The following is a 16,276-nucleotide window of genomic DNA, read 5'->3' as shown; positions in this document are numbered from 1 at the left end:
CAGAAGATTCAGAAAAATAGTATGGACTATTGTTATGAAACATTTAGGGTGCTTTTGCATTATTTTTGATGCTTGAAAGCTTAAAGGGATAGTTCACCCAAAAATGAAAATTTGATGTTTATCTGCTTACCCCCAGTGCATCCAAGATGTAGGTGACTTTTTTTCTTCAGTCGAACGCAAATTATGATTTTTAACTGCAACCGCTGCCGTCTGTCAGTCAAATAATAGTAGTGATTGGGAACTTGAACAATAAGAGTCGAAAAATCTTCCATAGACAAATCCAAATTAAACCCTGCGGCTCGTGACAACACATTAATGTCCTAAGACACGAAACGATCGGTTTGTGCAAGAAACCGACCAGTATTTATATAATTTTTTACCTCTAATACACCACTAAGTCCAACTCCGTTCAGCTTCCGGCTAGTGAGGTCTGATCGCGCTCTGACAACGGAAGTGATGTCTCGCGCTCATTGAAGTATATGGGCGAGACATCACTTCAGTCATCACAACGCGTTTTTTGACCTCACTAACAGGAAGCTGAACGAAGTTGGACATAGTGGTGTATTAGAGGTAAAAATTATATAAATAATGTTCGGTTTCTCGCACAAACCGATCGTTTCGTGTCTTAGGACATTAATGTGTCGTCACGAGCCGCAGGTTTTAATTTTGATTTGTCTAAGCAAGTTTTATTTACTGTTATAGTTGAAGTTCTCATCCACTGCTATTATTTGACTGACAGACGGCAGCGGTTGCAGTTAAAAATCATAATTTGCGTTCGACTGAAGAAAAAAAGTCACCTACATCTTGAATGCACTGGGGGTAAGCAGATAAACATCAAATTTTCTTTTTTGGGTGAACTATCCCTTTAAGTCAAGCTTCATGAGGATGAGTAAACAGTGAATAAAGTTTTCATTTTTGGGTGAAGGTAAACTATTTTTTTAGGGTGATGAATTGTCACTTACAGACAGTCACACACGCATATTTTGGTGTAAATTTAGGATTTATGTATTTGAATTTCATATAAAACTCATTTGGATTACACTGTTTTAACATAAATTATAAAAAACTATTTAAAAAAAAAACATTGCATAGTTTATTAACTATTTGCTATCGATATTTATTATATCGATATTATTTAATTTAAATAATCATATTTTCAAAAATGCATTTATTCAAATAATCTGCGTAAATCTGTTCATTGTGAAAACAGTTTATTCAGTTAAAGGGTATACAAATATTGCTAGCTTTGGAACAACCAATATTAGTTAAAATTGATGAGATTGAAACAAATGGGTTTTATCGATTATTAATATATAACCCTGGTTATTGTGTATTTAAAGTACATTCAGTTTATATGGGGCTGTTACAGAAAGTTTAATTTATGTATGACTGAAAAATATTCATCACATTAAGTTTATAAGTTTATGGTCTAATCCAAATGCTATACAAATACATAAATCTTAAATTTAGGCCTAAATATTTTTGCAAGTGATGATGTTCCAGATGTTCCACAAATTTGTAAATGTTCCTTCTTTCTTCCTCAGAGCCGGATTGGGTGTCAGTGACGCTGGGTGTGTTCGTGTGTCAGGGATGTTCGCTCATCCACAGAAGTATTCTCAGCCTCAGCCAGGTGAAGTCTGTGCTGCAGGACGCATTTGAAGATAAAGAAATAGAGGTGAGGCACAGCAGATTTTGGCTGAAGGCTGTTTACTCAGATTTGCCTGGGCAGAAACGCAGCTTTCTTTGATCTCCTGAACACCATCCAAATCTGCAGTAATCTCAAGAGCCACAGAGATTGATTGGCTCTTTGCCCACTTGAAAGATTGAGGATGAAAGCCATTAGTGCACAACATGAGCCTGGGAATCTAAAGAGAGCTGATGTTTGTGATAATCTTAACAGAGACGTGATGGACAGATCCGTCAAACCGGTGCATAATCAAGAGGTGCACAATGGTGCGTTGAATTTAAAAATGGCTTATTATAACAAATCTGAATAATTAGGGTTGCTTTCCCTTGTGAAAAAAACCTATACCGAAATGTATTTAAAATATGTTTGTTTCATACTAAGTATACTACAGATCCATTATCATATGTACTGACATATCGCTTGAAACTTCAACTGCTATAAATGTTATACATTTAATTTCTTTACTGCACAATGCACATTTCTTAATATCAAGCCTAAAATGTGTTTTAATATAACTATTAGTAAGGATAGCATGATCATAATATCAATCTTTAAATGCAAGATATTTAAAGTGTACCTAAAGTATACTTGCACTTTAGCACAATCAAATATACTTTAGCATATCTTTAGTTGAACCTCAGCACTACTTCCTCACAAAATTAGTTGTTCCAATTTAAAAGATCTCAATGACTTCAGGGTATTTATATTAAGTACCTAAATATGTAAATGTATTTGTAGTATACAAATTTTGGTATATTATTTTTTCACTAGGGATGCTGAGATCAGATTTTTCATTTGGGCCTCGATGAAACGGGCAAAAAATCCATTAGAATTATGCATGTTCTTAAGCATGTTCTTCAGAAAATGTAATCTCTCCGAAATAATGTATGAAAATAATATTAATTATATTAACTTACAGTACAATAGGATCTCATTTGTTAACATTAGTTAGTTAGCATTACGCCGGGTGTATGATAGGGCCCTTGATCTTAATAATGTATTAGTAAATGTTGAGATTAACATTAACATTATTCAGTGCTGTAGAAGTATTTTCATGGTTAGTTCATGTTAAGTAATGCACTGAAAAAAAAATTTTTTTCAAAATAAAGATTATTAGAGTACGTTTTACCAGAAAGAACAAATTTCACATTTAACTCATTGTGTTACTTGCCGTTTATTTAACTGATTGTGAAAATTACTAGCAATTTCTCATTGTAAATTGTTTTTTATTCTAATTTTTTTTTAGTTAACTAATGTTAACAACAGTGTTTGGGAAAATTACTTTTAAAAGTAATGCAATATTGCATAACTACCTAAAAAGTAACTAGTTACGTTACTCAGTAACTTTTTATGTTACACATTACTTTTGTGTTACTTTTTCTCATCTAGCTGGGGCTCGTCTTTTCCAGATGTTTTTTTTAAATCAATGTTTAAGGAAATTAATTAAACCGAAAAGTAACGTACATTATGGGCCCTATTTTAACGATCTAAATGCAAAGTGTGAAGCGCATGGCGCAGGTGCACTCAGGGCGTGTCCAAATCCACTTTTGCTATTTTAACGACGGAAAAACGGTCCGTGCACCGGGGCGCATTTTTGAAATGGGTTGTCCCTATTCTCTTAATGAGTAATGGGCGTAACGTTCAATAAACCAATCAGAGTGTCATCTCCCATTCCCTTTAATAGCGAGATGCGCTCGCGCCATGGCGGATTGCTATTTACATGGCAGAATTTGTTGGCGGAAAAGCTGAACGCTTTTCACGCGAAGAAACTGATCTGCTCGTGCGCGAAGTTAAAGCTCTTTTACAGGACAAGCAGGAATCCACCAAAGCTTCCCGAGGAGAAGAAAGCATGGGATGAATTAGCTTGGATTGTGTCCGTTATAAGTAGTAATAGGCTGAATTGAAAATAGGTAGCCTAATTCTAATACACGCAATGACTATTCATCATTACATTTTTATATTTATGTAGCCTACACAATAATATTCTTTTACACTGTAATCCTTTTGTTTTTAATATTTGGCATATTTGTGTGATGCGTATCCCTGTGTGTAATAAGCAAAGTCAACGCGCACTGTGGACGCTCCCAGAGGCGCAGTTTCTACCAACGCGCTCTAACAAAAAAATATTGCGCCACTGACTTTAGACTTTAGACCAGGTTTGAGTTGGTCTATGGCGCAGTCTATTTTCAGCTCCTTAAAATAGCAATGCACCTGAACACACCTCTTTTTTAGACCAGCACGCACATGGGCGCACTAACTGGCGCAAATGCGTTTACTAATTTAAGGACGTGGCGCTGAACGGGAAAACGCGAACGGCGCCGGACGCAAACTAGCAAACACACTTGCGCTGCGCCTTGCGTCGCATTGCGCCGGGTGTATTATAGGGCCCTAAGTGTTTTAAAAACACAAAAGTAACTCAAATATTGATAAATTTATAAAGTAATGCATTACTTGTTACATCAGAAAAAGTAATCTGAGTACCTAACACGTTACTTGTAGTGCTGTCAAAATTAGTGTGTTAACGCATGCAATTAACTTTTGGTTTAAGTTTATTGTGCTTAACGCAATTAATGTAGCATCCATTTTTAAGTCATAATTTGTCTAGCGTTACATTATATGATCACGCAAATGCTTTTAAACCATCTAATCACCACAAGACAGACGAAAACGCACTGTCTGTGAATGTTGTTACACACAACTCGTGTGCACAGAAAGACGAGCGCCAGTATTGATTTCTCTTTCACGCTTGAACAAACAATAACATACAGAATTATGCCAAAATTCCCATTTTGTGGAGTATCCTCATAAGAGCAGTCTTAAATGAGTTAAATAACATATTAAATGAACTTAAAGAGTTGTGAGAAAATGAGATGCGCGTCATGTTCGGCAGCGGCAGCTCTTAAAGTGACAGCAGCCTAATAAACCAGTCACTGTGATGATGTCTGTCATTAATGTTCATCAAAGAATAAACATAACAGAGAAAACTGTAGCTTTAATAAGGATTCATCTATTTCATTTAAAATGTATGCAGTAAAGACTGTAATGTGTTTGATAACTTAATTCAATTACACATGAGGCCACAGGAAAATATGACATTTCTTATAATGGGTTTATGTGAAGATTGTTTTAAATTCACTTAAATTAAAAGTTGTTTTTTAAAGCCTAATAAATGTCGAAAATTGATAGCTTTCAGTTATACTGTAATGTTGAATATCTATAATTAATGTTTAAAAATCACAATAGAGACTTCAGTAGCAGTATCAGTGATACTGACCTTCATTCATAAAAAGATGCATTAAACAAATATTTAAATTATACTGTCTTTTTCTACATTAATTTGGAGAGTAAATGTGAAATTATTATATTATAAAAATATTAAAAACTGTGATTAAGTAGTTAATTTTTTTAATGGATTGACAGCACTAGTTACTTGTAATGTGTAACAAATGAAACCTTATTGTCAAGTGTTACCTATTGTGCCTGTAAACCATGTCATGCATTCTCTCTCTCTGTAGTTTATCACCTCTATGGGGAATGAAGCAGCAAAGGCCAAATACGAACAGCAAGTTCCTCCGTTTTATTACCGCCCCTCCCACACAGACTGCAGGTAGGACTTAAACGCCACATTAGGGTAAGAACCTCAGTGCTCTACAGAAACACACATCGTTCTTCTTACTATGTCGAGCCGGTTTCGTCCTGTTCCCTGTTGAGTGCACTTACAGTCTTGCAGCTTCAAGGCTCTCGTGTTGTGGTCATTCTGACATCATCAGCTCAGCAGCATTGTGGGGGTTTTTGAATTGTCATACAGACCGTCAGAGGGGCCGCTTTTTCTCACATGGCTCGAGAAAATGTGGTACAATGATGTAGATGTTTCCTTCCTTCCTGTTTGTGTGTTGTGTTTCAGGTGGTGTGGAAAATTCTGTTGTTCACATGTAGTATTGTAGTTTATAGCCTGTTAACTGTCAGTGTGGCTTTTTATCACTTTTTAATAATCGTCATTAGGTATCATTTGAAACTTTAACTCTCAAAAAAAAAAAACTTTAAGAAATTGGACATTGCGTTACCTTTAAGCGGCTCAATTTTTGTTATATCTTATCAACTTCAAATTTGTAAGACAACACGGTTAGACATATGGCTTTGATTTTAGAGTTCAGATTAATTCGTAAAATATATATTTTGTATATAAAATAAGTAAACTTAAACATAACTTGTTTACACTTTAGGTCTGTATTCAAACGTATTCATGAACTACAATCAAGTTCAGATTTATGCTCAAAATGATGGGTTAAGACAAACGTTTTTTTTTTATAAAAAACAAAATAAGAAATGCTAAATATATTCATTTCAATCATTGTTTAGACTGTGAGATAATTATTTTATAGGATGTTACTTGGTATTCATCTCTACATTGTAAACAATGACTTGTTTTATTTACAAGAAAATACAATTTCAGTTTTTTCTTCTTAAAATTTCATTTTTATTTCAGTGACATTTCTTTGTATTTATTTGTGAAATTTACTAGCAGTTTCTGAGCGAAAACCATCACAGTTGCAATTCATGAGAAATAAAATGACAAAATTTGTAAAACATACCCAAGACTCAAGTTCAAGAAATAAAGTCACAATTACCTCATTTATCTTACTCTATTTGAAATGATCTTTTGTAATCTTGGAAATATGTCATTTTACAGAAGTAGTTGTGAAGGGTTGTGATTGGCGTGTTGACATGGTTGAAAAAATGCATTCAATAAAATAAGAAAAAGAGAAAATATTTTATTCATGTGAAAAATGTGCTATAAGTACTTCATTTGGTAACATCTAAAATAAGAAACTAAATCAACCAGACTACATTAGAGAAGCTTTTCCCAAACATTTTGGAATATTTACAGTCAAACCAAAATTTATTCAGACACCTTGAACATTTCATTCATTAATACAGTTTATTCACTATAGTTTAAAAAATGGTAATAAAATAAGATCTCAGATTTAAGCAGTGACAGAAAAAAATTATCTTAATTATGTCAGATAACACTTAAGCAAAACATGGTCGGGTCAAAGTGTCTAAATAATTTTTGGTTCCAAATTGTTATCAATTTTACTGGTAGTCCACTGTATGAAGAATTTTTGGGTATAATATGTCACAGTTATTTTGCTATCCTCACTTACATAAATGAACTATAGTATCCTGCACCCACTAGTAAAAAAATTATATTTAATAACTGAATATTTTTTGGTTTGACTGTACACTATTTTTTTTCCCCCAAAGTTGTAAATATTGAAATATATTTTACAAGAAAATACTTAATTACTGAATAACTATTTTCAGTCTTTCTACTTCAAAATTCCACTTTCAATTCAGTGTGTTACTTGCCATTTCTTTGCAAGTATTTGTGAAATTTACTAGCAGTTTCTAAAGTGAAAACTTTTTCAAAGTCTGTCCTGCACCGATTGTTTTTCAGTGTACACTTGGTCGCTTTGTGTAATTTATGTGCATTGCTGTGATGAAAAAAACAGGTGCAAATGTCCAAATTTGAGAAAGATGGCAACCTGACCACTCAAACCAACTCAGTGTAAAGGGAATGTGGCCATCCAAGGCGTTTGATCAAAATGATTTAGGTGACCAAGTGTAAATACTGTCTAACCATATTGTCTTATGCACACCCACAATCCACAGTACATGAGCTTCACACTCCGCGTTGGGAATTAAAGAATTAGTTCACTTCAGAATTCAAATTTCCTGAAAATTTACTCACCCTCATGTCATCCAAGATGTTCATGTCTTTCTTTCTTCAGTCGAAAAGAACTTAAGTTTCCCTGTTTTTCAGGAAAACATTCCAGGATTTTTCTCCATATAGTGGACTTCACTGGGGTTCAATGGGTTGAAGGTCCAAATGTCAGTTTCAGTGCAGCTTCAAAGAGCTCTACATGATCCCAGACGAGGAATAAGAGTCTTATCTATCGATACGATTGGTCATTTTTTTTAAAAATGAAAAATTATATACTTTTAACCACAAATGTTCATCTTTCATTACGTAATCATGTTGGAAAGGTCATGCAAAGATTAAGTCAATCACCTTTACAAACAAAAGGTAAAACAACGATGTCGGACAATTTTGAAGTTTGAAGAGAAAATTAGATGTTTTTTGCCCTATCACAGTACTTCTGCCTACGTCACGTGTGACCTTTCCAACATGATTATGTCATGATTGATGCATCGCAGAGCATTTTTAGGAAAATGGCTGATGGTTTCTCTAGATAAGACTCTTATTCCTCGTCTGGGATCATGTAGAGCTGTTTGAAGCTGCACTGAAACTGACATTTGGGCCGCATTTACACTGCATGTCCTAATGCACGGATCCGATCTTTTGACCATATCTGTTTTTTTTGGACGACGTGCTTACATTTCTTTTAAAAGTGACCTGTATCGGATGTCTCCTTTTTACACTGCACTTGGCGAAACGTACCAAAAATAACCTATAGAGAATACGAACCGACGTCACGCCTCGTTGCATGCCGGGGCGGCGCCGCCATTTTGACAGGATCGCCCTCTATTACTCGTACTGAAATTAATACGGATTCTTGCTTACCTTTTGTTTTGTTTCTGCCATTAAGTGGAACGTTAACATTTTAATGGTATCGTTTGCAGGGAATAGAAGCTATTTTATCACGTCGCTTGATCATTTTATTTATTTATTTATTTTCACTGAAGTTTTGTAGAATTTCGTTTACAATGTTGATCTGTTTACCGTGTCACACGCTGGACGCTCACCACTGCTTCAGCCATCGTATGAATATCCAAATAAATCTATGTAATCAACACGCTGAGAAAAGTCGATTCATTTATTTGTTGAAAAACGTTTAAATGATGCTTAAACGAGCATATTGAGGAGGCCTACAACTGTTGTCATTGTAATTCCCCTTTTCCACGATCACAGATGAGGAGAATCGGAGATTATGGGTCAAATTCAGCGGACAGACGGACACGAACACAATGTATTTTTATATTTATTTTAACAAATGACAACCACACTAAGCAATTTCCTACCTTTATAAAACCGTTATGAAGAAAATGTATAAATGCTTGCATTTTAATTGATACTGAAAGTTTATATTTTGGTCTCATCCGTTTTTCTGCATGTGTTTTATTTGTAAATAGAATTTGGTCTCTTTAATATCAGTCTAAGTGCATTAAGCCTTTTTTTGAGAGGACATCAGAGGAAACGGTTTTTATAAACGTGTTGCGTTCATACTTTGGGCTCATTTGCGTATCTTCACGCAGTATGCTTTAATAAATATGTACAGAATTGTTTGTTTGTCACATGAAGTGTTTTTCTTGTTAAGCATTTGAATGTCCCCGTCAAGTTCTGCTAATTCACGAGCGCAGTGAGAGTCAGACTCGCAAATGTAATTTTAATTATTAAACCAAACGAAATCAAAACGCTCAAAAACACTAGCAATGCCATTCTTTTATTGAGTGATAAGCAGTGGGTTTAATCAGTGCCATTAATAATAGATTTGCCATCGGGCGTATTCTTGTCATCTCCTTGACCTGCTTCCCTTGGTGTTTTTACACTTAGAAAAGGCGAAAAAACTTTTTTCACTGTCTTGTTTTCTCTCAGAACGATGATCTGAGTTACTATCACAATTATCGATGCAGCATTACTGACATACAATGGTGACATTTTTCACAATCATGACAAAAAACAAATTACTGCACTAAACTCAATAACGGAAAGGCTGCGCGATCCTGTCAAGATGGCGAATAAACAAAGAAGTTACCCAGAACTCAATGCGGCGTGACGTCAGATTCGTATTCTCTATATGACATCACAAATCAGTTTCAATGGTACATTGAGCTTAATTTATTGACATGAATTCATATAGAAACCCTTTTAATGCAATAGTTACATCCCTACATAAAAATAATACAAATTTTTCATGACAGTATACGTACGTAGCTCTGCTGGAAGCGTGCGAGTTGAATACTCGGGTACGGGTAGATATTCACAGCTTCATGGGTTCGAATCCGCCGTCCTATACTAGTTTTTTTTTTTTTTTTTTCTTCATTAAAACCAATGCGTTCATCAGTGATTGTATATCATGGGCAGTTGCAAGTTTATGTGCTTTTTATTTTGTGGTTTTAATGGAACGACTGGTGCACGAGCCGTCGTCACTGACAACAGCGGCAATGAACCCTCATTTCAACATCAGATCGCCTTTTATTTAACACAAACACATGAAATTAATAATCTACCAGTCAACTAGAGATGTTCCGTTTGTTATAGGTATGTCTGTACTGCGAAATGTTGAAAAACCATCACTTTTCAATGACGCAGGAGTCGCATTTACAGGGGAATATCCGATCTGTCCGCTTACACTGCAGGCGCAAACGCACATATCCGTTTCATATCTGATTTTATAACCACATATGAATGAGGCCTGAAACCGATCTGTGAAAATCGGAATCCATGTGCTTTTTTCCTGCTTACACGGTCGTGACTCATATCCGATCTGTGCCACATGGGAGGAAAAAATCGGAATTTGAACACTTGAACCGTGCAGTGTAAATGGGGCCTTGGACCTTCAACCCGTTGAACCCCATTGAAGTCCACTATATGGAGAAAAATTTTAGTTTTCCTCAAAAACCTTAATTTCTTTTCAATTGAATATAGAAAGACATAAACATCTTGGTGAGTAAATTATCAGTAAATTTGAATTCTGAAGTGAACTAATCCTTTAATGCATTAGTTTACACCAGCAGAGCTGCCAACCACATATTTCTCTTTCATTGCGCATGCAGTTTTTTCACATTAAGGTTTTAATATAATATTGACAAATTAATATGTTTCATCGGCAGGATTTTGAGGGAACAGTGGATCAGAGCCAAGTATGAGCGACTGGAGTTTATATACATCGAGAGACAAGAGCCTTATTCAGCAGGTGAGAAAAAACACACAGCACTTTGTGTTTCTTCCTCCTCATGCTTTTAGCTTTTGTTTTTGTGGATGATGGGACTATGAGGTCAGTCTCATTTTCTCTTCTCTAGAGGTTTATTTGTTCAAGAGTATGCACATTACATCCATACTGCATCTAACTGTTTCAGTATCCTGTTTCATGGCTTTGCGGTCTTATTTATTGAGAAGCGAGATCTCATTGGCAGACAATGATCTCATCTTTGATACACACATGCGTGCACAAACATGCATGCTCGTGCATCTGTGTTCTGTGATGCATTGCATGAATGTCTTTGTACTGTAGGAGATTTGCTGATGTGTTCAGACATTCACACTGAACTCATTTGTGTGTGTAATGGTATTTTTGCAGCGGGTGTAAATAGCATTAGCCACACAGTGTGGCCATTTGCACTTTAATAGATCCAGCCTTAGCTATGCAGTCTGAATGCTGAAGTATAGTGTCTGGAGGGCACGGCGTGGGCATTGGTATTTTTGCAAGGGCTGAATGCAGTACTGGCTTCAGACATTCTGTTTCCACCTCCCACTCTTTTCCACCTCATTTTCTTGTCTACCTACTCGATATTTATTTTGCTGTACTATTAAAATACTAAATGTTTCATACTATATAAATATGTTATTGCATTTGATATATACTGTATATAATATACACTACCGTTCAAAAGTTTTTGTTTTTGAAAGAAGACTCTTTTGCTCATCAAGTCTGCTTATATATGATCAAAAATACATTAAAAATTGTGAAAGATTATTACAATTTAAAAGAACTGTTTTCTATGTGAATATATTGTAAAATATAATTTATTCCTGTGATCAAAGCAGGATTTTCAGCATCGTTACTCCAGTCTACAGTGTCACATGATCCTTCATAAATCATTCTAATATGATGATTTGCTGCTCAAGAAACATTTATGATCATTATTGTGATGCTTCGTATTTTTGAGGAAACTGGATTCATTTTATTTTCCAGGATTCTAAGATAAATAGAAAGTTCAAAAGAACAGCATTAATTTGAAACATTATTTTTAACATTCTAAATGTGTTTACTGTCACTTTTGATTCATTCAGTGCATCTTTATATATATTTACATGCATATAATTATATATTTTTTTTTGTTTCTAGGCAAATAAATAAGTTATTGTAATAGTTATCTCTCTTTCTCTCCCTCTCTCTCTCTCTCTCTCTCTCTCTCTCTCTCTCTCTCTCTCTCTATATATATATATATATATATATATATATATATATATATATTGTCAAACCAAAAATTATTCAGACATTTTTTATATTTTTTATATATTTTTACTAGTGGTTGCAGGACACTATATTTCATTTATGTAAGTGAGGATAACAAAATAAAGTAAACTGTGACATATTATACCCAAAAATTCTTCATACAGTCAACTACCAGTAAAAAAAATGTGGAACCAAAAATTATTCAGACACTTTGACCTGACCATGTTATCTGACATAATTAAGATTTTTTTTTTTTTAACTATAGTGAACAAACTGTATTAATGAATGAAACGTTCAAGGTGTCTGAATAAATTTTGGTTTGACTGAATATATATATATATATATATATATATATATATATATATATATATATATATATATATATATATATACACATACGCACACACACACACACACACACACACACTGATATATTTTATATTTTATTTTATTATATATTCAGTTCATTTGTATACAATTTGGGATATGTTTCTCTCTTTTTTTTTATTCAAAATATATCAAATTTTAAACATCTTGCCAAATGTTTTGCATATTCTGGACTGACTGTTATAATGTAACACAGATCGACCCACCAGAAACAAGACGTCTCCAACAGAAGATGTACTTTATAAAGAAATCAAAGGCCTCTCTTATAATCTCCATATCTCTCATCTCGTGTCTCTCTCACACACACTCACTCACTCTTCTCTTCTGTCTCTTGCTCTGTCCTTTTCTTCTCGTCTCCCTGCTCAGCACTGCTGTTTTAATCAATGCTCCAGATGTTTCGTTACCCGTGTCGTTACTGTGCGGCTCAAGATGCTACTCAAGACTGATAGATAGATAGATAGACAGATAGAAGAATAACTCCTTCTTGAAACGAGGTTGCAGCGTTTGTGAATGAGAATGTTTGTTTGGAAGTCTGCACTGTGTGTCCACCTCCGCTAATCAATAGAGTTATTGAACGGTCATGTGGAGAGGCGCGGTTATCGACTGATGAGGTAATGCAGAGTGAATGATTCATGAGCACTTGTGCATTGGACCAGAATAGTGCTAGTGAAAGAGAAAATCTTTGAGAGACTTGCTTTTCATTAGTGCTTGCTAAGGCAAGCAATACCATTACCATTGCTTAGGATCTATAAAAACCCTACCGTAAGCATTAAACCTCTCTCGCTTTCTAGAAAGAATTTGGTTGGACAGAAATCTCTGTTGTGCAGGATGAGTCATCATTATATTTTGTCAGTTTTCCTGGAAGAAAAAATGCTTTTTAAATGTTTCAATCTGCAAAAAAAAAAAAAAAAGTTAATTTGATCAGTGTTTGGGATAAACGTTACAATATCAGCAAATACAAAACTTTTATTTGGATTTCATAGTGTCTTCAACAACCACTAACACAGCAAACAAAAATATGTTCTAAGAATGTTTTGCTAACGTTCCAATTAAGTTATGGAAACATTAATGTTACTGGAAGAACGTTTGTTCATAACTTTGAGAGAACCTTGCCACAGACGGCCTATGGCAAGCCATTTTAACATTTAATCCTTGAAACGTACTAGTATATATTTTCATGCTATACTAGTACCTAGTATACTAATAAATAGACAGTAGTACTTATTCATTATATACTAGTACCTATTAAATACATACTAGTACTTATTTTGATAGTGACTAGTAACTATTCTCTTGTTACTAGTAACACATTTCAAATTTTTGCCATTAACTTCTATGAGGATCTGTCATTCAGATATCAACTCTTGAGTTTTGACTAGTATGTATTCCAATTGTGACTAGTACATATTTTTTATACACTAGTAGTTATTCATTTAGTATTAGTACTTGATATATGATAGTACATGATTTACTCACCTTCAAGTCATCCTAGGTGTATGATTTTCTTCTACAATCAGACGAATACAATCAGAGTTATATCAAGAAACACCCTGATGCTCCCAAGCTTTATAATGTCAGTGCACGGAAACCATCTGTTTGAAGCGCAAATAAGTGTATCCATCCATCATAAACGTAATAAACACGGCTCCGGGGGGTTATTAAAGGCTTTCTGAAGGGAAGCGATGCATTTGTGTACAAAAAATATCCATATTTAACACGTTATATAGTAAAATAACTAGCTTCCAGCCAAACGGCCATGCAGATTCTACTTGTGTCCAAACTGTAACTTACGTGACGTACCACTAGCATTACGCTACGCCATGATGTACTACGCTACTTCCTACGTTATATGTCACACAAGTTGCGCTTTTTATTTATAAAGCTAGTTATTTTCAATATTTTATTCAGAATACAACATAGATGACATATCAAATGTTTAAACTGAGAAAATTGATCATTTTAAGGGAAAAATAAGTTGATTTTAAATTTCATGGCATCAACACATCTCAAAAAAGTTGGGACAAGGCCATGTTTACCACATGCATCCCCTCTTCTTTTTATAACAGTCTGCAAACGTCTGGGGACTGAGGAGACAAGTTGCTCAAGTTTAGGAATAGGAATGTTGTCCCATTCTTGTCTAATACAGGCTTCTAGTTGCTCAACTGTCTTGGATCTTCCTCTTTATGATGCACCAAATGTTTCCTATGGGTGAAAGATCTGGACTGCAGGCTGGCAATTTCAGTACCCGGATCCTTCTTCTACACAGCCATGATGGTGTAATTGATGCAGTATGTGGTCTGGCATTGTCTTGTTGGAAAATGCAAGGTCTTCCCTGAAAGAGACGACGTCTGGATGGGAGCATATGTTGTTCTAGAACTTGGATATACCTTTCAGCATTGATGGTGCCTTTCCAGATGTGTAAGCTGCCCATGCCACACGCTCTCATGCAACCCCATACCATCAGAGATGCAGGCTTCTGAACTGAGCGCTGATAACAACTTGGGTTGTCCTTGTCCTCTTTAGTCCGGATGACATGGCGTCCCAGTTTTCCAAAAAGAACTTAAAATTTTGATTCGTCTGACCACAGAACAGTTTTCCACTTTTTCACAGTCCATTTTAAATGAGCCTTGGCCCAGAGAAAACGCCGGTGCTTCTGGATCATGTTTAGATATGGCTTCTTTTTTGACCTATAGAGTTTTAGCCGGCAACGGCGAATGGCACGGTGGATTGTGTCCACCGACAATGTGATTTCCATTACAGTAGCATTCCTGTATGTGATGCAGTGCCGTCTAAGGGCCCGAAGATCACGGGCATCCAGTATGGTTTTTCTTGACCCTTATGCACAGAGATTCTCTGAATCTTTGGATGATATTATGCACTGTAGATGATGATGACTTCAAACTCTTTGCATTTTTTCTCTGAGAAACTCCTTTCTGATATTGCTCAAATATTTTTCACCGCAGCATTGGGGGAATTGGTGATGCTCTGCCCATCTTGACTTCTGAGAGACACTGCCACTCTGAGAGGCTCTTTTTATACCCAATCATGTTTCCAATTGACCTAATAAGTTGCAGATTGGTCCTCCAGCTGTTCCTTATATGCACATTTAACTTTTCCGGGCTCTTATTGCGACCTGTCCCAACTTTTTTGGAATGTGTAGCTCTCATGAAATCCAAAATGAGCCAATATTTGGCATGACATTTAAAAATGTCTCACTTTCAACATTTGATATGTTATCTATATTCTATTGTGAATAAAATAGTAAAAGTTTATGAGATTTGTAAATTATTGCATTCCTTTTTTATTCACAATTTGTACAGTGTCCCAAATTTTTTGGAATCGGGTTTGTACTAGTAGCATGAAAGAAGATACTAGAACATTTTAAGGATTAAACGTTAAAATGGCTTGCCATATAATAAGAAAGCATTAATTATCTATAAAATCGCATCTTAGTAAGATATGTTAATCTGCTTCAAAGTGTTTTCGTAAAATTTGTATTGTTAGATATATTACTACACTGAAACCCAATAATGGTTATAAGCATTTAGTTACATTTAAAAGTGTAATCCAGCATTTTCTCTCAAAACAATCCATTGGTGTGCAAAAGCAATCATGCAGCAACATACTAAAATCATTTATTTCTTCATCCTTTTCTGTTTTAACGTTGGTAACGTACAGTAAGCTTCAACTTCCTTTTTAACAAAAATGTTTTAAGGATGTAGATATTCATAGACACTACAAAAGAACGTAGGTGGAAAAAAAACTCATGCCTCATGCTTTCTTTCGGCCTTCTCACGCTCTCTTTCTGTTTCAGGGTACAGAGAAGGGTTTCTATGGAAACGTGGTCGAGACAACGGACAGTTCCTCAGTCGCAAGTTCATTCTGTCTGAAAGAGAGGGAGCGCTGAAGTACTTCAACAAGCATGACGTTAGTTTTCTTCTTCTGTCACACACACATTTATCTAAATGAGGACACATTGTACCATATATATATGTATATA

The 16,276-nt window shown here is 35.1% G+C and overlaps 1 protein-coding gene across 2 annotated transcripts in view; it reads left to right on the top strand.

Moving 5' to 3' along the window:
• LOC137007676 (arf-GAP with dual PH domain-containing protein 1) overlaps positions 1-16,276 on the top strand; it is a 34,086-nt gene that overhangs the window by 9,596 nt on the left and 8,214 nt on the right. For both annotated transcript variants that reach the window (XM_067369286.1, XM_067369287.1), the window contains exons 2-5: positions 1,545-1,675; positions 5,203-5,294; positions 10,544-10,626; positions 16,091-16,203. In XM_067369286.1, coding sequence (XP_067225387.1) covers positions 1,545-1,675; positions 5,203-5,294; positions 10,544-10,626; positions 16,091-16,203 — 419 coding nt within the window. The remainder of the gene's footprint in view (positions 1-1,544; positions 1,676-5,202; positions 5,295-10,543; positions 10,627-16,090; positions 16,204-16,276) is intronic.

The sequence above is a fragment of the Chanodichthys erythropterus genome, chromosome 19, assembly GCF_024489055.1.
Source record: "Chanodichthys erythropterus isolate Z2021 chromosome 19, ASM2448905v1, whole genome shotgun sequence".
Classification (NCBI taxonomy): Eukaryota; Metazoa; Chordata; class Actinopteri; order Cypriniformes; family Xenocyprididae; genus Chanodichthys; species Chanodichthys erythropterus.
Note: the sequence above shows the minus strand (reverse complement) of the source record. Positions and strands in the feature narration are given on the sequence as shown.